At 36.1% G+C, this 23,627-nt stretch overlaps 1 protein-coding gene across 2 annotated transcripts in view; it reads left to right on the plus strand.

Annotated features, from left to right (window-relative positions):
- Positions 1–23,627, plus strand: part of dock1 (dedicator of cytokinesis 1) — a 299,327-nt gene that overhangs the window by 95,796 nt on the left and 179,904 nt on the right. For both annotated transcript variants that reach the window (XM_048170101.1, XM_048170102.1), the window contains exons 24-27: positions 5,577–5,647; positions 9,906–10,012; positions 19,243–19,370; positions 22,103–22,198. In XM_048170101.1, the coding sequence (XP_048026058.1) occupies positions 5,577–5,647; positions 9,906–10,012; positions 19,243–19,370; positions 22,103–22,198 (402 nt within the window). The remainder of the gene's footprint in view (positions 1–5,576; positions 5,648–9,905; positions 10,013–19,242; positions 19,371–22,102; positions 22,199–23,627) is intronic.

Below are 23,627 nucleotides of genomic sequence, written 5' to 3' on the forward strand. Positions count from 1 at the left end.
TTTTCTACAAAACACGTTGGTCACAATTATTGGCACCCTTTTACCCTTTTACATTTTTACAACCTCCTTTTGCCAAGAAACCAGCTCTCACTCTTCTTCTATAATGCCTGATGAGTTTGGAGAACACCTGACAAGAGATCAGAGATCATTCCTTCACGCATAATCTCTCCAGATCTCTCCAGCTCCATGTTGGTGCTTCTTCTCTTCAGTTCAGTCCACTCATTTTCTTTAGGGTTCAGGTCAGGGGACTGGGGTGGCCATGGAAGAAGCTTCAATTTGGGCTCAGTGACACATTTTTGTGTTGGTTTTGATGTTTGTTTTGGATCATTGTCCTAATGGAAGATCCAACCACGGCCAATTATTGGATTTCTAGAAGAAGCGGTCAGGTTTTGATCTTTTTTATCTGTTGGTATTTGATAGAATCCATGATACCATGTATATGAACAAGATGTCCAGAACCTCCAGCAGAAAAATAGGCCCACAACATTAAAGATCCAGCAGTATATTTAACCGTGGACATGGGGTACTTTTTATTCATGTGTGCACCAAACCCATCTGGTGGGTTTGCTGCCAAAAAGCTCTTTTTTTAGTTTCACTTGACCATAGAAGCTGGTCCCCTTTGAAGTTCCAGTCTTGTCTGACAACTGAATATGCTGGAGATTGTTTCTGGATAGGAGCAGAGGATTTTTCTTGAAACCCTCCCGAACAACTTGTGGGGATGTAGGTGCTGTTCGCTAATTTTTTTTTAGGCTTTCTGAGACTTAAGACTTAACTAATCTCTGCAATTCTCCAGCTGTGATCCTTGGAGAGTCTTTGTCCACTCAAACTCTCCTCCTCACCATGCATTACTACGATTTAGACACACGTCCTCTTCCAGGCAGATTTGTAACATCTTTAGTTGATTGGAACTTCTCAATTATTGCCCTGATAGTGGAAATGGGGATTTTCAATGCTTTAGCTATTTTCTTACAGCCACTTTCTATTTTGTGAAGCTCAACAATCTTTTGCTGCACATCAGAACTATATTGTTTGTTTTTTCTCATTGTGATGAATGATTAAGGGAATTTGGCCTTTTGTGTTTCCTCATGTTTATTCTCCTGTGGAACAGGAAGTCATGGCTGGACAATTTCATGTTCATGATCACCCTGGTGTGCTAAAAAAATGTAAATATGAATGGCAATATACTTTAGAGATATTTTACTCATAAAATATTCTAGGGGTGCCAATAATTGTGGCCATCGTGTTTTGGAGAAAAACATTTATTTCATAAAGTGATTTTTCCCTCCACTTTCAATTCTTTTCCTTCAATGAAAGGTTATATTTTTGCTAATTTTATGAATTAAAGATCAAAAGGATAAACAATTCAGATTTATTTTTACAGTCATTTTTGATCATATTTACCAAGGGTGCCACTGTATGATAAACTTTCACTCTATGATGGTTAAACTTAGTAGCTAATCCATGAATCATATGCGTGCTGAACTGTGGGGCCTGGTCCGTATGGATCACGGATTAACTGCGGTCCGTTGCACTCCTAATAATTATTGAACACACTTATCATCATGATTGCCATCTTAACAGAGATAGAGAAAAATCCTACTTCAGTAAGTAAACGTGTCCCTGTTCCCAAAAATTGTTGATACTCAAAAGTGCCTTCCTCCACGTTTTCTGCAGTGCATCATTTATTTTTACCACACATGCGCACCAGATATGTGCACCCCTGTTTATAAATATCTTTATTTACACTTTTTATCAATTTAATGTTACAAAATATTTTTTATGTCAACTTTCTATTCATCAAATAATTCTGGAATTATCCTGGTTTCCACAAAAATATGAAGCAGCACAGCTGTTTTCATCATTGATGATTATCAGAAATGTGTCAAAATCAACCTCAACATATTAGACTGATTTCTGAAGGATCATGTGACACTGAAGACTGGAGTAATGCTGCTGAAAATCACAGGAATAAATAACATTTTGAAATATATTCGCATAGAAAATAGTTATTACATTATAACAATATTTCCCAATATTACTGTTTTACTGTATTTTTGATCAAACAAATGCAGCCTTGTTGAGCAGAAGAAACTTATCTAAACCCTAACCCTTAAAATCTTACCGATCACAATCTACATAAATAGGCATAAATATTGATGTTTCTGTCTTTCATCTGTTGAAGTGTGTGTTTGTGTGTGTCTCTCTCGTCACCTGACCATCTCCTCTGTCCACTGTGGCTCTGGGTTCGCCCTCTTTAGCTTCTCCTCAAGGTACTCTATATCTCCTCCTCTCCTTCCATCTGTTTCTCCGCTCCTCCTCCTCTGTTTGTGTGCTTTTTTTTGTTTTGTCCTTGACCTTTACTGTCACTTCCTTTTTGCATTAACGCACCTCTGGTCTAACGCACAACACCGACACAATGGATCAGGCCCTCTGGACGGGTTGTGAGTCAGCCTGGAGCGATGCAGGTGTGCCGGTGGCCGAGATCTTAGTGGTTTTGTCAGAAAGTCAAAAATTCATGTTAGTAAGATGCACTTGTGAAACAACAGGGGAAGGAATTCGTTTCCTCTCTGCTGGCATTGTTGCAACAGGAAAGCAAGATATGGCGTGAGTGAAATGGCACGACAACTCGAAGTACATTGTGTTCACATGGGCTCACGCTATTTTTCGACAGTTTGAGCTTGTTTAAGTCTGTTTTACTGCACGTATTGAGTTAGTTTGTTTTTCACTGCTTTGCAGTGTTGGTTTGGAGGGAAATTAAGGTAAAGTGTGTCATTTGTTGACCTCTGTTGTTAACAAACTGTTGACCTCTAGTGTTAACAAAAGGATTTGAAAATAATGACTGTTTTCAAACAGGTTTTCCATAGTTCCCCTAGCCTGCTATTGGTTGTTTAAACGGTTAGCCCTGCCCCAAACTCACATCACTGTGTGTGTGTATATATATAGCTTATGTGAGGAAAAATCTGAAATTTAGATCATTATTCACTGAAAATTCCTTTTTGTAGCTTTCAAAATTAATTTGCACATCCATATATTCAAAATTGATGCATCACTGTCAGTTTATGAAGAAATTTGGCATAATTTGTGCCAAACATAGTTTTGCATAGCTAGTTTTCAAAGAGGTAGCCCTGCGCCAATCTGTTTTTTTTTTTTTTTTTTTAATGTTTCAGTATTTATTTCTAAAATAACATTATTTAGTTGTGATGTTTTAGTAGGACCCAAAAACGGGATTTGATATAAATAAGAACTAAATAAACAAATGAATATATATTTAGTTTTTATTTATATCAAATCCAGTTTGTGATGCTTTGGTTTCTACTAAATTTGAATAATCTATTGTTTCTGATTCTATGTAAAATGTTGTAATATTATGTGTAAAATGATTTAGATAAAGACTAAAATTAAAAATAATTTATTTATTCATTCATTTAATTTTACTGTTGCTGTGTTTTCTTTATCCATATTATCCGTTCTTATCCATAACATAACATAAATATAACTGTCAGTTACCATTACAGTCCAGAAGTTTTATTTCCGTACATTGTCCAGTTTTGTGAACGTGTCCGTAAGGCTTCTTTAAATGTGTTCGGTCGGTGCAGTATGTTTCAGCGCAGTGCCAGACTATCTGTGAATTTATTGCTATAAAACCCGTAATCATAAAGTTTCAAAAGCACATCAAATCAAATGTGAGTTATAACCTCAGATATTCACTTTTTTTTTTTTTTTTAGTAAACACTTGAACTCCAAGACCTTTTCCATCTCTTAGCAAAGTCTCAGGTTAAATCAGAAGCTCTGTGGGCTGCTGGGAAGAGAATATTTATTAAATGGGAAACTTCATATCCCATCCATCACTGCCTCTATTGACTCAAATGTTCAGAGTTCTTTCAGACTTTCTTTTTTCTTTTAAATTATTTCAAAGTATGTCAAAATTTGACACAATGATGATCAAACAGGAAGCAGCCGCTTTATATCCAGATCTGTATACTCTCAGGACCACATTTTCAAGTGTGACTAGAATAAAATCAGACATTTATCAGCTGAATATCAGCGGGCCTACTTTAAGTTGTTTCTTTTCTTGAACAAGGTTTTAAAGCTTTCACATGTTGATTTTTGTTAAGCAGGAAGTTTTCCTCAGTCGAAATTTGTTGTTGGACCTGGAACATGATTCCTGTCAAACACTGTCCAAGATAACTGAAACTACCCATGCAAACCAGCCCCCACTCCTAACCCAACCCTGAAATCTGATCGGGTGATAAGAAAATTGTTCTGTAGTCTTTAAGGAACACTTCCTACTTGAGGTTACGTAGATCAATATCCTTGTCAATACTGGAACAACCAAACAGATCTAAAACAATCCCCTGAACATTCCCATTCAACCAATTTCTGCTAAAATCTGCTTGTGTAGTGGTGCTTTACTAAACACACCTGAACCAGCCAATCAAGGTCTAATTAGGCATATTAGAAACTTCCAGGCAGGTTGAAGCTAAACTCTGCAGGACGATGGCCCTCCAGGACCGAGTTTGGATGGACAGATGTGACGTCTGTGATTGACAGGTGTCAGCACTGACTATGACAGCTTCTCCTGCTAAATAAAGACAGCAAAACCAAGGACATTTGATTTTAATGATTTGTTCGATGAATCAAATTTATTTATTTCTATATTGCAGACTTTGTATTTCACATTCTAATAAACCTATTTATTTTTTATTTTAGACATTGTATTTCACATTCTGATAGACATATTTATTTATTTATTTATTTTACAGACATATTTCACATTCTGAGAAACCTTTTGTTATGGACATTGCACAGTATTTCACAATATTTCTAGTTGGTCATTTGTTTTATATTTATTCAGTCATTTTTTATTTATTTTTTACAGACATTGTATTGCACATTCTAGTCAGTTGTTTGTTTTATTTATTTTTATTTATTTATTTGACTTTTTTACAGACTTATTTCATATTCTTAAACTGTAGCTAGTTTATTTATTTCACATTGAGCTCCTGTTAAATGTCATTTGGACCAGATGATGATCGATCCGCTCAGATATCTAGATGAACGTTTTGACAGTGGTGTCAGGTGATGTTAAGAGGAGAAGGAAACGCATGTGTTCACTGATCGTCTGTGCCCTGCTTATTGATCGGGATGTAGGAGAGTATTTGTGTTTCATAACCATCTTCTCTGCATGAGGTTCATCTTCCATTGACAGCACACTCCTCAGGCCGTTCATCACCGCTGGATTTGCTCTGAGCAGAAATGGATTGATAAAAATCACAGCAGTCGTCAGTGTTTCTCATAATCATTAAATAACGGTGTTGACACTTTCATGTAGGGTGAATTCAGGTTGATTTGGACACTTTTTCCAAGTCATTTCAATGGCAAAAAGTGTCCCAATCACCCTGAATTCACTCTAGTTATTTAAACAACGTGATGTCACAACACAGCTCATCAGAAATTAACACAATCCACTAAAATTTTAGTTGTTCAAATGATTTTCCCCCTATTTAATGTGTTTTATGGATTTTTTTTTAGATAATTGATTATACTAATAGATCATTGTTTGTGTGAACTTTTAGGGTGCTGCACTGAAATACGTCCCAACTATCGTCAACGATCTGAAAGTGGTCTTTGACCCAAAGGAGCTCAGGTGAGTTTGTGGTGTCTTCAGATATTGTTTGTTTTTAGCAAAGAATAATAATAATAATATAATATGTTTAATTTATATAGCGCCTTTCCCAAGCTCAAGGACACTTTACAAAAACAGTAATAGACATATATCTTTTTTGGAGATGGACTTTAAATTTGGTTTGGTATTTAAGTATATTCGGAGATGTACACAGGCAAAATGAAATAAAATGAGTGTGAGGAAGAGTGAGTGTTTTGCAGCAAAGTTCATGGAGTTTTAATGGTGTTTTCAAAGAATCCGCAACAAATTAAAATCGAAGCTCAATCACAGCAAAGCCACTTCTGTAAAATAATTCACCAAATGCAGGTGTCATCCTACTGCATGGTTTGCATTTATTTACGCTTGTATGTATGCTGGTGTTGTCACGATACCAAAATTTTGACTTCGATGCGATACCCAACTTAAATATCACGATACCGATATTTAAACGATACCACGGCAAAAACCTAAAACAGCAGAAAAAGTAAATAAATAACATATGACAGAACTTGTTTCTTCACCAGTGTGCAGGCTGATAATTCTGGATTTGAGCTTCATTGCTGTGAAGTTAGAGTTAGATTTTATATAATTTTTAATGTTTATTATTTTCATGCTCAATAAAATTGTAAATTATTTGCTGTTATGATTTTTTTATACATTTAAGTGTTTTTGACAGTGAGATTATTGTAAAAAATTTTAAATTCTTTGTACAAATCGGGATGTTTGACGGCAAGATGCTTTTGACTCCCTTCGCTTGCGTTATTTTGTAACATCTTTTGCAGACGGGCTTTGTGATGTCCGTGGGCTTGCCCTGGCTGACGGCAATGTAAGCAAAATAATGCCATATTTCACTTCGTGCATCTGCTTTCTCAACAATTTGTGGACGGTCTGCAAGAGCACCTGTATTTGCAACCATACCTCTCGTTTCGTCACCATAAAAGCCGTTGCGCAGTTGAGAGGAATAAACACGCACTCAATGTGCTTTAGAAGCAGCGCGCTGCACGCATGCTGCCCCCTCGCTGCCCCCTGCTGTCGCACTTTAGGAAATACAGCTGGCACTCAATGTACCGGTATATAAAATGAAAAGCAGGGTATCGCGATACCTTTCTAGTACCGGTATATCGTGCAACACTAATGAATGCTTGCCCTGTGTTTATTTTATTTTATTTTATTTTATTTTATTTTATTTTATTTTATTTTATTTTATTTTATTAAATTTTTTAATATTATTTTATAATTTTATTTTATATTTTTTTTATATTTTATTTTATTATTTTTTGTTTCTTTTTTATTTATTATTATTATTATTATAATGTATTATAATAATAATAAATAATAATGTATTATATTTTATTTCTTATTTTATTTAGTTATTTAATTTAATTTATTATTTTTTTATTTTATATTATATTTTTTATTATTTTATATTATTTTATTTTATTTGAATATTTTTTATTTATTATTATTATTATTATTCATATAAACATTCCAGTTCATGTCTTTCTGAGTTTTAAACTCAAAAATAAAGGAACAAAACAATATTGATGCCCATCCTGCCTCACTCTTCTTGTCTCGTTTCTCTCTCTCCGCATCTTATCCGTTTTGTGTTTTCCTCATGCTCCCTCTCACAAACGAACAAAAACATTTGTTATCCTCATCCTGTCTCTCTCTCCTGTCTCCCATGTCTCTCTCTTCATCCTGCTTCTCATGTCTCTCTCTCTCTCCTTAATTCTACCTGTTCATCCTCATCCCGTCTCTCTCTCCTCATGCCTTTCATCTCATCCTGTGTCTGTCTCCATCTAAGTGACTTTTAGAGGCTCGTAATGAAATCAGGTCTGAGGAGTGGAGTTCTTAAATCCGATCCGCAGGAGTTTGATGCTCCTCGCGCGAGTTTCGTGGTCGTCACTCGGACTCTAGATCTGATCATCATTATCATCTTTCTGCCTGATGGAGTTTGCTCACACGTCATTATCATTACTGTGCTTTGCTGCTCAAGTATTTCTCACACACTTTAGATTCCACACACAATCAGCGCAAAGTGATCCCGTTGCCGTGGAGACGTGGCGGTCACTCGCCGATCCTGTCTGTTGGTCTGGATAATGCGTTCATCCCTGAGTGGCATTATAATAGAGTTAGGCGGGTCTTGTAATGGCTAAATTTACTGCGCGCACAAACAGAGATGGCGGCATGAATCCTGCTGCTGCTTATTTGATGTTTAGCTGACCACGGCCTTTCCACACCAAACCAATTTTCCAAGACGTGACATTTTCACAAGACGTTTTGTAACAGTGGGAATCTTGTTAGATTCCCTGAGTGATTTGTGTTGTTGTATTTTGCTCGAGATGTTACCGTATAAATGGATGTTTCAGACTGACAGAGCTGTTGAATATCCGTGTGCATGCATATAAAGAAGTTACATTTACTCGCAGCCAAATAATTCATTTTCCAGTGGTCAGCTGATGCCATTTTCTAAATTTCAGGATGGTTGACGGTCAATATATAATGCTGAAATATTATAATCCATTTAGTTTAATGGTGTATTTAACAGCTAGTTAGTCTCAAATGTGCCGGATAAACGCTTGAGCTTAGAGATCCATGTGTGTCCTGACTAAAGTGCCCTCTCACTGTAATTCTTTTCCCTCTTTGCAAAGCCCCGTTCTGTTCTTCCCTTCTTTTCATCCCTTGTTCTTTAATCCCCGTGGTTCTTCCTCTGTGTTGGAGAGTTTCATGGGGTTAAGAGGATTTCAAGCCCTCCTGTGTCTCCTCAGTCTCCTGCGGTTATCTTCACCACGTCCAGCACTGCCAGAGAGTAAACCTTGCTTTTTCCATTCTCTTCCTTTTTTGCTTTTCCTTATCTCTTTTCACTTTTCCCTTTCCTTTTGGCATTTCCTAATCTATTTTGTTTCCCTTTTTCTTGAATCATTTTTCCCTTCCCCTTTTCTTTACCTATTCACTTTTCCTTTCCATATCTGTTTTATTTTCCTTTTTTGACTCACTTTTTATTTTTCCTCTTTCCTTTTCACTTTTCCCTCTTCCTTTTCCTTTTTCTGCTTTTAAATATTGTTTTTATTTCCCTTTTTGACTCGCTTTTTCCCATTTCTTTTTTCGCCTTCCTTTTCCATATTGGTTTTATTTCTCTTTTCCTTTGCTCACTTTCCCCATCCCCTTTTCTTTTTCCCTTACCCCTTCCCTACTTTCTCCATCATATTTTTCTCTTTCTCTTTCTCTTTCCTTTTCCCTTTCCCTTTCTCTTTCTCTTTCTCTTTCTCTTTCTCTTTCTCTTTCTTTCCCTTTCTTTCTCTTTCTCTTTCTCTTTCTCTTTCTCTTTCTCCTTTCCCTTTCCCTTTTTTCCCTGTTTAATTTTCCTTTTCTTGACTCACTTTTTCCTTTTTCATTCCTTTTACTTATCCTCATCTCTTTCCCCTTTTCTTTTTCTCTTGTGTTTCTCTTTTCTTTCCACCTGTTTTCCTCCTCCACCTTTCTCTTTCCATTTCCTTTCCTTCCTATTTCTATGAATAGTGGGTGAAAGGCACTGTCGGGCAAAACAAGCAGGACATTATCTATTTTTATTCATGATTTTTCAGTTTAATATGCAGAGAAAAAAAATAATGATGTTGATTTCAAAAAATGACCAATGTTTGAATGACCAATGATGGAAGGGCCAGTTCAGGAAAACTACTTCAAGAAATTTGTTTTGCACTTTTCACTATCATTGAGGGCAGAACAATTACTTGAGGCCTGGTTAGTTCACAGTGTGTTGGCATTGCGCTGTTTGCTCACAGTTCATTGTCATAGAAGTGTGTTTGCTCAGCAGAGAGGTCGAGGGTCCTGTGCACACACACACATATACCAAACAAATGCTGAACGAGGCCATCTCTGAATTCTGTCATCATCTGCCAGACCACTCTCATCCTGCTTTCTTCAAGAGCCAGTTCTTTCCACAAAAAGAGCCATTGCTCTCCTGTGGTGCCCTGGGCATGTTTTTGTGTGTGTGTGTGTGTGTGTGTGTGTGTGTGTGTGTGTGTGTGTGTGTGTATTCAGATGAGGACAGAGGGATATAGCCCACGGCACTTAGCATGTTTTAGAAATGAGCTGTCACTTCAACATCAAGTGGAGACGAGAAGAGAGGGATGTTCATACACTCACACATCTATAGACACCTGTTAGTGTTAACTAAGTTGTAGTTGTGCAGTTAAAAACAGTGTTAACCCTCCCTCCATGTCTTTCTCTCTCTCTCCAGTAAGTTGTTCAGTGAGTTTATACTCAAAGTTCCTCTGGGGCGTCTGGTGAAGCAGAAGTTGAACTGCATGATTGACATCGTCCACAGCGACCTGTTTACTCAGCATGGTACGTACACAGACAAACACACGCCGATTCTCTCTAAAGGTCACTGTCCAACACCAGCTGTATGACGGTGTTCTTATGCTGTGTGTGACGGGTGGGTAAAACATGCCTTATTTTTGCAGTGAAGTGGTCGATCCTTTTTAACTTGACCTAACTTTAAATTGAGAAATTGGATGCATCCATCCATCCTCTTCATTTATTTCAATTGTTTATCCATCCATCCATCCATCCATCCATCCATCCTTTTCAATTATTTTTCCATCCATCCGTCCGTCCGTCCGTCCGTCCGTCCATCCATCCATCCATTTTTCAATTGTTTTTCCATCCATCCATCCATCCATCCATCCATCCATCCATCCATCCATCCATCCATCCATCCATCCATCATCTTCATTTATTTCAATTGTTTTTCCATCCATCCATCCATCCATCCATCCATCCATCCATCCATCCATTTTTCAATTGTTTTTCCATCCATCCATCCATCCATCCATCCATCCATCCATCCATCCATCCATCCATTTTCAATTGTTTTTCCATCCATCCATCCATCCATCATCTTCATTTATTTCAATTGTTTTTCCATCCATCCATCCATCCATCCATCCATCCATCCATCCATCCATTTTTCAATTGTTTTTCCTTCCATCCATCCATCCATCCATCCATCCATTTTTCAATTGTTTTTCCATCCATCCATCCATCCATCCATCCATCCATCCATCCATCCATCCATCCATCCTTTTCAATTATTTTTCCATCCATCCATCCATCCATCCATCCATCCATCCATCCATCCATCCATCCATTTTTCAATTGTTTTTCCATCCATCCATCCATCCATCCATCATCTTCATTTATTTAAATTGTTTTTCCATCCATCCATCCATCCATCCATCCATTTTTCTATTGTTTTTCCATCCATCCAGCCATCATCCATCCATCCATTTTTCACTTGTTTTTCCATCCATCCATCCATCCATCCATCCATCCATCATCTTCATTTATTTCAATTGTTTTTCCATCCATCCATCCATCCATCCATCCATCCATCCATTTTTCAATTGTTTTTCCATCCATTCATCCATCCATCCATCCATCCATCCATCCATCCATCCATTTTTCAATTGTTTTTCCATCCATCCATCCATCCATCCATCCATCCATTTTTCAATTGTTTTTCCATCCATCCATCCATCCATCCATCCTTTTCAATTATTTTTCCATCCATCCATCCATCCATCCATTTTTCAATTGTTTTTCCATCCATCCATCCATTTTTCAATTGTTTTTCCATCCATCCATCCATCCATCCATCCATCATCTTCATTTATTTAAATTGTTTTTCCATCCATTTATCCATCCATCCATCCATCCATCCATCCATCCATCCATTTTTCAATTGTTTTTCCATCCATCCAGCCATCATCCATCCATCCATCCATCCATCCATCCATCCATCCATCCATCCATTTTTCACTTGTTTTTCCATCCATCCATCCATCCATCCATTTTTCAATTGTTTTCCATCCATCCATCCATCCATCCATCCATCCATCCATCCATCCATCCTTTTCAATTATTTTCCATCCATCCATCCATCCATTCATCCATCCATTTTTCAATTGTTTTTCCATCCATCCATCCATCCATCCATTCATCCATCCATTTTTCAATTGTTTTTCCATCGATCCATCCATCCATCCATCCATCCATCCATCCATCCATCCATCCATCCATCCATCCATTTTTCAATTGTTTTTCCATCCATCCATCCATCCATCCATCCATCCATCCATTTTTCAATTGTTTTTCCATCCATCCATCCATCCATCCATTTTTCAATTGTTTTTCCATCTATCCGTCCGTCCGTCCATCCATCCATCCATCCATCCATCCATCCATCCATCCATCCATCCATCCATCCATCCATCCATCCATCATCTTCATTTATTTCAATTGTTTTTCCGTCCATCCATCCATCACAATTTTTGTAAATGCATGAACCATAACAAAAGCGTGATTACTAGTTTAGTATAAAGAACTATTAATATTGGCATTCAGCATTGTTTTTTTCTGATGCCTGCAACCCATCAGACCTGACCTTCAACTCCTTTTTGGGTTAATTATTCACTTCATTATATTACATTAATGTCTGGTTTAAGAAGTGTATAAAACCGCATGGATACCATTATTTTAATGCAGTTTGCAAAAAGTTCTATATTGCTATATTTCTAGCAGAAATCCAGATAATCCTCATGAATATTTGTGAATTTGCATGAGTGATGCCGTGTGTAAGGATGGTGTGTGTCATATGTGCACCACTTCTCTGTCAAACTGAGTTTGTTTATTCAGAGAAATGTGTTAGTGTTGTGTGCATATTGTGTGTGGATATGCCCCAAGGTGAAGTGTAGTGTTAAAGCAGTGACATATGGCAGCTCTGCGGGTAGATTGTAAGTAGATGCACGTCATTCAGCAGTAATTATCTGTGGATGTGTCTCCTGTTCTGACTTAATTAAATCACTCATCACATGTCCATGCACTGTCTCATGCACTTCAGTCTCTCTCGCTCTCTTAAGGATCAACATAAAGAAATCAGGATTTAATCGATAAGAGTAAGATAATTTGATTCATATCCAAGTGTAAATAATCTGATCATTTGATAAATAACCTTGTGCTGCGAGCATGTGCAACATAAGCTTTGTATATACAGTTAAAGTCCCTGTAAAGCCAATTCTGAGAATTCTTTGTAAACACTTTTTTAATGTTACAAATGTATTGCTGAAACACATTACAAAGACTGTGAATTGTGTAATGCTGAATTGTGAAGTTAGAGCGTAAGAACAGTTTTTCACCAAGTCTCTGCTCAGGATTTTTTGGGCAGAGCTAAAACGGTGGTCTGATGACGCACTTGGACCCCCGAGCATAGCCCCTTGCCTAACACTATATAACTGTAGATGACGCACCGAGTGTGGCGCCGCCTCTACAGCGGTTCACTCGCTCAATCTCTAGTGTCATTACAGTTATACAGCCCTTTGCACATTTAGGTAGTAATGCCTTCGTCACGCAAATGCATATTACATGTTTGTTATAATATACAATATGCTCGGTCTCCTTATATAAATTTCCTAAAATGATGATATGAAGGATTCTAAAGTGATCGTTCTACACCGGCATTTTACAAACTTTCATCAGACAGCTGGGATTCACAGATAATCCGCTGTTTTTGGTGAATGTGACTGAACAGACCTCTGCCCCCCCTCCCGCCTCGGCCTACCGTCCCACCGATAACTGGTGATATATGGGGCCGGACTGAGTCTTTCCCGTCCCGGCCTTCATCCTCCCGTCTCGCGGCACCATCATTTGTCGACTCGACAACAGTCGGCAGTACGTGCCCACCAATGAGTGTAAGTTGGCGAGTTTGCTTATGTAATAATTAGTAGGTAGTCCACAGTAACTCTACTAAAATTTGCAACCCTCTAAATGATTCTTTTTATATGCATCAGTATTTGACTCATTCGACTCAAGTCAGTTGAGACGGCAGCTCTCGCGAGTGGGCGTGGTTTCAGCGCCGACAGTGGACACGCCCCCAGCGTTTGAGAGCAGAGAGCGCTGCCTATTTTTTTCGAGATTTTGATAACTTATTTCATTTACTTGCAGATTTTTTTAATCATTCAAATTTGGCTGAGTGGTTAATAACACATTTTTCTGCGGTGTGACAAACTCAGAACACATACTTTAAAATGACTTTACAGGGACTTTAATACATTTAACACAGTAATAAAATAAATTAAATTTAGTTCATAATCGCTGTCGGGCAGAAACCTTGTATCTATTATATTATGACATATTTCCTCATTTTTATTTCTTTTCATAAATCATTACTATTGGTCAGCCCTGCACGTGGGTTTTGCAAATCCTAACCAATGAAAAGTATTAAAAATAGCTTGTAACTAAACCTTGTAACTCCATTTGATCTTCAAACTTCAAATCTTGTAACTCCACCCGCCTCTATCGTGAATGAAGTGCTGCACACAGTTTGGAACACCTGCTTTTTTGCAATGCAACAGTAAAGAACTTGTTTGTGTGAATTAGAGTAATTTGAATTGAGTAATTTTCTTTACTCGAAACACTATATATATATATATATATATATATATATATATATATATATATATATATATATATATATATATATATATATATATATATATATATATATATATATATATATATATATATATATATATATATATATATATATATATATATATATATAAAGGCTAATGTTTTATGTATTTGAGGAGTGGAGAAGAGTGTTTTAGTCCTGCATTTGTCGTTGAGTCCTAGCCAGTACTGTCTGAAATGGCCTGTGCATAGCAGCTTCGTCTTTAAAGGTGCCCTAGAATTGAATTTATCTTGGCATAGTTAAATAACAAGAGTTCAGTACATGGAAATGACATACAGTGAGTCTCAAACACCACTGTTTTCTCCTTCTTATATAAATCTCATTTGTTTAAAAGACTTCTGAAGAACAGGCGTATCTCAACATAACACAGACTGTTATGTAACCGTCGGGATCATTAATATGTACGCCCCCAATATTTGCATATGCCAGCTCATGTTCAAGGCATTAGACAAGGGCAGCCAGTATTAACGTCTGGATCTGTGCACAGCTGAATCATCAGACTAGGTAAGCAAGCAAGGACAATAGCGAAAAATGGCAGATGGAGCAATAATAACTGACATGATCCATGATATCATGATATTTTTAGTGATATTTGTAAACTGTCTTTCTAAATGTTTCATTAGCATGTGGCTAATGTACTGTTAAATGTGGTTAAAGTTACCATTGTTTCTTACTGTATTCACGGAGACGAGAGCCGTCGTTATTTTCATTATTAAACACTTGCAGTCTGTATAATTCATAAATACAACTTCATTCTTTATAAATCTCTCCAACAGAGTAGCATTAGCCGTTAGCCACGGATCACAGCCTCAAATTCATTCAGAATCAAATGTAAACATCCAAATAAATACAATACTCACATAATCCGACGCATGCATGCAGTATGCATGACGAACACTTTGTAAAGATCCATTTTGAGGGTTATATTAGCTGTGTAAACTTTGTTTATGCACTATTTAAGGCAAGAGTGAGCTCCGTGGGCGGGGAGCGTGAGCATTTAAAGGGGCCGCAGCCTGAATCGGCGCATTTCTAATTATGCCCCAAAATAGGCAGTTAAAAAAATTAATTAAAAAAAATCTATGTGGTATTTTGAGCTGAAACTTCACAGACACATTCAGGGGATACCTTAGACTTATATTACATCTTGTAAAAAACGTTCGATGGCACCTTTAATAACATGAGATTTTGGCCAAATTACGGAAAAAAACTGATTGACCACGTAGCTACAATAAAATTTAAACCTGTAATTTGATGAAAACGTAATGCAATGCACTTACTGCTTCAGATGCAGCTGTACTTATGACGGACAAAACACAAATTAGTGTTTTTATAAATACAAGGTTTGACAGCGATAATATGAAAACGTATAATCACGAAATACATTTCTTTAATTAGGCCTGAAAATCACAGTTGTAAAGCTCAGGTAATATCTGGCTTTGCATGACTGTGGGAATTCTGTATATTCTACAAGACAAAATACTAACTGAATTTACACATTGTTGTCGTCTTTTCTCTTTTTTTGGAATATATGTAAATATGCCATGTACCTTCTTTGGGGCCTTACTAAATAAAACAATATATAAAAACATTTGTAATATTTTAAATATATATTAATCAATCATATAAATCATAATTAATCATTATAATAATCATATTATATAATTAAATACAATTTATTATATAAGAATAATTTAATTATTTTGTTTGGATATTTTAAAATAATATTACATGTGTATATTTGATTTATTTATTTATTTTTTATAATTTTTTTTTAAGAAGCAGGAATACCAGTAATGTTATTTATCTGGCTGACTTTTGAAAGAGTTTCTTCTAGATCTCTGTCGCAGTGCTTTAAAAGCTGCTGCTGGTCTTTCTAACTCTGTTTTTGGCACCAGTAGTGTGTTGGAAAATGAGATTTGAAAAGTTGTTGAGCTGTAGATCTTTTTGTCGTGTCTCGCTGAAGGACCGCTCGTCTCTCCCTCTATCAGAGTGTGTTTGCGAGCACTGACTCCTCCAGCTCACGGTTTCCAGTGCCAACTGCTCCACTGGAATAAATTACCCACAAATGGGCTTGTCTAACCTGAACAAATGTGTTGAGCGCGCTCGCGGCTGGTGTCACTTCTTGTTGTTTTTCTGAGTAGTGTGTATTTGTGCACGTTTGTGTGTGTTTCATTGTACTTCAGCACAGATTTGTCAACTTCGATTTATTCTAAACAAAGATTTAGCTAATGTAAACTTCACATGACTGTTGACTCATGCAAATGACGTGTTTCCGGAGCTTTTCATGTTTAATTTCTGTCTAATGAGCATTATTCTGATGTTAATTTCTGAATTCTGTTTGACAGCTTGTTAATATAAGGTTTTAATGGTTGTTTTCCAAGGCAGTGAGCATGACTGTTACTGTCACTCATTCTTGAGGTTGCTGATTTGAACCAAAGCCAAGCACCACTCACATTTTCTCAGAAAATGTAAAATCTAGTCTTTAAATTGGTGCCACATATCAATATGAAATCATGGAGCCCCATAAAGCCTGTGATTAGAGAAGTGAAACACACAAACACTGACTGATGATTGCCATTTATTATTTAATTCATTCATGTGTTTATGCATTTTTTTTTTTTTTATTCTTTTTTTTAATTCGTTTTATGTAATATTTTATTATAGTGGCTCTGTAGTCAATGTTTCAGTGTTTTGGTGCCTGTTTTTCCCTCTCTGAGCGCATATACGCTAGATGAATGTTTTCAGTCGTGTAATGTGAGTAACATCAGCCTTCACTCCTTCAAAAAAAAAAAAAAAAACTTTTTATACTCTTTATGTCACTGGTGCTTTCTGTCTGACTGAACAGGAGTGTGAAAACAGCATTCTTGCTCGAGTCTTTTTCTTTTGCATTTTATAAAGGTAACAAGGAAAAGTCTACTCTCATGAAAGAAAATATATCACTTAGTGTGCTGACATTCATTCAGTCATTCAGTCATGCATTCATGCATCTATTAATTTATGTATGTATGCATCTATATATTAAAGGTGCTAAAGAGGATGTTTTGTTTTATACATTTTTGCAATATTACTTGAAACTGTCTTTACTAACTGATAAAAGACTATTTATTAGGTGCACTGAAAGTAATAATATTAATATACATCATCCGTGCACGAGGTAGGGCCTTAAAAACATCAGCCAATCGTTTACGCGTTCCTTTGAAATGAGCTGTGAAGGAGGGGGGTTGTTCTTATGCATGCGCTCATTTCAAAAACTCACTAACAGTCTTTGCATTCTCAGTCGACGAAAAAATCCTCTCTATCACCTTTAATAAATTTATGCATCTGTTTATTAATACATTTTTATGCATATATTTGTTAATTAATGTATGTATCTATTTATTAATTTTTGCATCAATTTATTTATTTTTTGCATCTATGCATTGATTTTTTTTTTGTGTCCTTTCATTTATTCTTTTATATATATATATATATATATATATATATATATATATATTTTTTTATTAATTTTTCATTTGTATTCTTGTTGTTAATATATTTATTTATTTTTCATTTATACATTTAATTTTTTGTGTGATGTTTAGAGGCAATTAAATGTCAAATCTAAATGCCACAATGATAGACCACCATTCAACAGAGTGATAACTCGTTCAAATAACGGTGCAGCTGTCTCAGCAAATGTCTGTACAGACAGCACTGAAGAAATGACTGTTGGCTTTGGCTGAAATTTTTTGAAATTATTACATGACCACGTACCACATAAACTAATAATTCTGAAATTAGTTGTTTCTTTAAAGCGTGCATGATTTTAACATGTTACCTTCAAAACACTTTTTTATTTTTGTTCAGTAGACTAGTAAAAAACTTGACTTGTCTTTAAGCAGTTTCCAAATGTCAGGAAATTGCGTAGACATCCAATCAGATTGAAGCCAGTTTTGAGACAGCTTTTGCCAGTTTTCTTTTTGGTGTGCATCAGACAGTTCACAACATGTCTATGAATTGGCCATCGAGACTTCAAGCTTTTCCTACTTTGAAATATTTACATTCATTAATTTGGCAGATATAAAATTTTTTAATCAGTATTTTTGTGTTGTCTGGGAATTAAACGCGTGACCTTGACGTTGCCAGTTCCGTGTTTTACAAGATTATGAGCTAACATCTGGATTACAAAAAAAATATATGTTTTAAAAATGCAGAAGTTGCATCTCATCTCAGGAAACACACAGCTCGCTGCTGATGTCAGATGCTGTGATTCATTCTGCTGTGACCCTGATTTAAATTTTGGCTTGGGAAGTAATGTCTCAAAGTTCACGGGCAGGTCAGTTATTTAATGCATAAGCGTATTGTGCATGCGCTCGTAACAGGATAGTGTGGATTTATTTGTACGAGTTTAAACTGGCCCGAACAGCATGATAAATGAGCTTTCAGGAAGGCCAGCGGGAGTTCCTGCGTGTTTTTGCTCCAGTAATGACTCCTCATTGAAGAAAAACAGATTTACATTGATTCAGCTCTCACACAGTCTCACAAAGTCCCGCCTCCCATGTTTATGGACAGATTCTGTGCCACGCCCCCTTATTATTTTATTGTGTGGCATATAAATGATTTCTTCCACTGTAGTTGTGCAGCAGATATCAGTCTGTGTTTGTGTATGAGATGTTTTTGCTGTCAAATGAAGAATTAGAGAATTTATTTCCGTTAAAGTTTTAGTAATTTTGTTGTGTTTTAGTCAGTTTTGAGGTGTTTTTTTTTTATTTTTTATTTTTGGTTATAATAATAACCATGCTACACACAGTGCAGATTCTGAAAATATTGTTTATTTTATGCCATAGCATTTTTTTTTTAATATATTTAAAACTTGATTTTCTGGTTTGAAAAACATTTTTATTTCCATATTCTTTTTTTGATTGATTGATTTTGATTTTGATTTTGATTTGATTAAAAAACTTTTCGGTTGGTTAGTAGGCTGATATTTTATATTTTAGGTCTGGCTGTATGGTCACTTCAGGTTATTTCACCTTTTTTTGTGTGTGTGTGTGTGTGTGTGTAGACTGCAGAGAGATCCTGTTGCCTTTGATGACGGAGCAGCTCAAACTTCATCTGGAGAATAATGAAGAGCTGGACTCCTGCTGTCAACTGCTCAGCAACATCCTGGAGGTGCTTTACAGGAAGGACGTGGTGAGCGCACACACACACACTCACACTCACACTCACTGCTTCTTAAAGGAGTTGTTCACACCAAAATGGAAAATCCAAGTCTCTTAAAAACTTTTTGTGACAAATAGACTGAAATTGAAGGCATTATTACCTAAAAGTCTAAAAGTCAAGTCTGCTTGTGCCAGGTTTGAAACACCATTGATTGGCAAATCTATGTGTGTTTTTCTCATGTCATCCTTTTAACTTCCATAACCTGTATGTGGCCCGCTCAGAGGTGTGAGTTTATTTAATTACAGTTAATGAATTTTTGGCTTGTTTTGTGGCTGTTAATTGGCCTCTGGATATCTACCCAGTTAAAATGCTCTTCTAATTCATTTGATCAATTACTGCCGCCATGCAGAAAACTTAATAGAAAATAGAAAACTTCCACAATTGTCTGTGTGTGATATAATATAATATAATATAATATAATATAATATAATATAATATAATATAATATAATATAATATAATATAAAAAAAAAAAAAAAAAAAAATATATATATATATATATATATATATATATATATATATATGTATATATATCTTGTTCAAAAGTTTGGGGTCAGTACGATTTTTTTAATGTTTTAAAAGAAGTATCTGCTGCTCACCAAGCCTGCATTTATTTGATTAAAAAGATAAACAAAAAAAGTAATATCGTGAAATATTATTCCAATTTAAAACAGTTGTTTTCTATGTGAATATACAGTAAAATGTAATTTATTCCTGTGATCAAAGCTGAATTTTCAGCATCATTACTCCAGTCTTCAGTGTCACATGATCCTTCAGAAATCATTCTAATATGATGATTTGCTGCTCAAGAAACATTCATTATTATTATCAATGTTGAAAACAGTTGTGTACAAATTTGTTTTTCAAAATTCTTTGATGAATGGAAAGTTCAAAAGAACAGCATTTATTTAAAATAGAATATTTTCTAACATTATAATAGTCTTTACTGTAACTTTTGATCAGTTTAATTCATCCTTGATGAAAAAAAGTATCGATTAATTTTATTTCTATCCCCCAAAAATAAAATTAAAATTCTTACTGACCCCAAACTTTTGAACGGTAGTGTTTAATGTTACAAAAAATTTAGATTTCAGACAAATGCTGTTCTTTTGAACTTTCTATTCATCATAGCATCATGAAATAAAAATATAAATAACTGTTTTCAACATTGATAATAATAATGAATGTTTCTTGAGCATCAAATCATCATATTAGACTGATTTCTGAAGGATCATGTGACACTGAAGACTGGAGTAATGATGCTGAAATATATATTATATACTGAAATTATTGTTAATACCCTAGTGTCTCAGTAACACTAAAATGACACTGCGTTACACACATCTGTACGTCACTGATTCTCCCACTTCATGGTGCTGTGGGTGAAGCATCCTTTGAACCATTGTGCGAGCGTGCGTGTTTACTTGATAACTGAGCGTGTGCGTGTGTGTTGTGTAATACACACGTCACAGTCGAGCACAGAGCTCTCTCATCGCTGGTTGGAGATCAGCTGCATCCTTTGAGGAGGACCTTGGAAAAGCTTGTTTAATAATTGACGATCTGCTGTGAGTGTTTCAGGATCATCACTAACAAACACACACACGGCTCAGAGCGATGGGATGTGATGCGGTTTATTTCACAGCAGTGAAATTTGAAGGAATAACTTCACTGTACTGACTAATTCAATATCTGTTAAATTTGTATCAATCTTTGACTGGTGAACACAGCTCTAGCTGGGCAGCGCTAGACCACGATCACACAGATTCCCTGCAGCAAATTTCTAGCTCAGTTCAACACAATTATTGCCATCAGTGTTTTCATCCAAAGCTAATTAAAGGTGCAATGTGTCATTTTAGGAGGATCTATTGACAGAAATGCATTAAAATATACATACTGATATTTTCAGTGGTGTATATAGACCTTACATAATGAACAGTTTTTATGTTTTTATTACCTTAGAATGAGTTATTTCTATCTCATACACCGCGGATCCCCTTACATGTTTAGTTGCCATTTTGCGCAGGCATGTTTCTACAGCATCCCTAAACGGACAAACTGCTCTACAGAGTGCGTTTGATTGCCTAGCTACTCTCTGCTATCTCAGATGACAACATATTTGTCCTGTGTTGGCCACCGTAGCTTCTCTATATTGCAATTCACAACCTCACCGCTAGATGCCACTAAAATTTACGCTCTGCACCTTTAAACTACAATACTGTTCAAAAGTTTGATGTCTGTCTTTTTTTTTGTGATGTTTTTGAAAGAAGTCTCTTCTGCTCACCAAGGCTGCATTTATTTGATCAACAATACAGTAAAACAGTAAAATTGTGAAATATTATTGCAATTTAAACTGTTTTCAATTTTTACTGTGATGCAAATCTGAATTTGCAGCATCATTACTCCAGTCTTCAGTGTCACATGATCCTTCAGAAATCATTCTATTATGCTAATTTGCTGCTCAAGAAATATTTCTGATTATCAATGTTGAAAACAGATGTGCTGCTTCATATTTTTGTGGAAACCTTGACACATTTTTTCCAGGATTATAGAGAGTAAAAAAAAAAAAAAAAAAAATGAAATTCAGTGAAATTCCCTCATTACTGAATATCACCCACCAGAGATATTTGAGTATAAATAATGTTGTCTTGTGTGGATAAGTCATTTATTTGCGTAAAATATCTGTGTCTCTGCGTGTCGTTTTAGGGTCCGACGCAGTGGCACGTCCAGATCATAATGGAGAAGCTACTGAGGACCGTAAACAGGACAGTGATCTCCATGGGCCGAGACTCTGCTCTCATAGTAAGTGTGTCTCTCCCTGTCACAGGGTTTTTCCTCTGGGATGTGCTGAATTATTTGGCTTTCCTGTGTCTTTGGTTAGTAACAGTGTGTTCCACCATAGCAGTGTGATCAAGCTGCTGTCTGCAATCCTCAAATGGCTCCACACACACACACACACACACACACACACACACACACACACGGTCACAGTCAGGCTTTGTACAGACAGGCAGCAAAAATCCAATTTTTTGGCATGTCTGACTCAAATCCTTTTAGTTTTTGTGGTTTGGACAGAAAAAATAACACCTTTAAGCTGAAGTGTGTAGTGTCTGTGCCGCTAGCACTACTATACAAAACTACAACAACTGTTTTCAAACAGGTTTCCCGAACACTCCCTCATCCTCCATTGGTCACCAAAATGATAGCCCCACCCCCAAACTTTAACCATTGGTTAAACCAGGGCATTTGTGTGCTGTGTGAAGAAAGCCTCACCACCTGATGTATGTGTGTGTAAATATCAGCCAGTGTAAATATGTCTCAGTCTTTTGATCACAGTTGATCTGTTAATTTCTCAGTGTTTGTGTTGATTTGATTTTGCCATGCTGTTTGTCCAGATGGTGTGAACGTGAAACGTCTTTTGGCACTGCTTTTACAGCTCCTGTGATTGCTGTGTTTTTGCCAACAGGAGCACACATGGCTTTATTTTGCTGTTGTTTTTTATTTCATCCTGTCTGAGCTGATCTGAGATCAGTTGTTAGTGGATAGTTTAGCAGTTAGTTTGGTTGGAGAGCTTTAGGCTGTCTGTACATGCTGCCTTCAGTGTGGAGAGACTCTTGATAGTGGCCGTCCTTGACTTTTACAGCCACATCTCTCCATATGCATGCTAAACATCTCCCTTCTTCGCTCTCTTATCCACCCATACTTATGTGTTTAAAGGAATGGTGCATGCAAAAAAATAATATTTTGTCATCATTTGCAAGTCTTCATTTCAAAGCAAACCCATATGACTTTATTATGTGGAACACAAAAGATTATTATTTTTTCTTCATGCAATTCTAGGTAATGGAGACGAACAATGCACCAATTTGATATTCTGCCCAATATAGCTAATTTGTTATTTTCGTTTTATGACCATGTGTGTGTGTATAAACAGTAGAGCATGAGGCTAGTAAAGCCAGAATCATGGGTTCAATCCCTAAGTGCAATGTAAGTTGCTTTGATTAAAAGCATAAGCCAAAATGTACAAATGTAAAAGTAGTACACATTTGCCTACATACAAACTTATGCTCGTGCAAGAGGGAGGGGGAGTTATTTTGAATGAATGATGTGGATGGATAAATCATTTATATTAAACACTGCAATATTCTATTAAAAAAAACAAGAATTGTCCATTTTGATTTCATGGTGAAGTCACTGGATTGCTGGAGCTGAATTGGCAGCATTTTGCTTG

The sequence above is a fragment of the Megalobrama amblycephala genome, linkage group LG20 (assembly GCF_018812025.1).
Source record: "Megalobrama amblycephala isolate DHTTF-2021 linkage group LG20, ASM1881202v1, whole genome shotgun sequence".
In the NCBI taxonomy this organism is placed as follows: Eukaryota; Metazoa; Chordata; class Actinopteri; order Cypriniformes; family Xenocyprididae; genus Megalobrama; species Megalobrama amblycephala.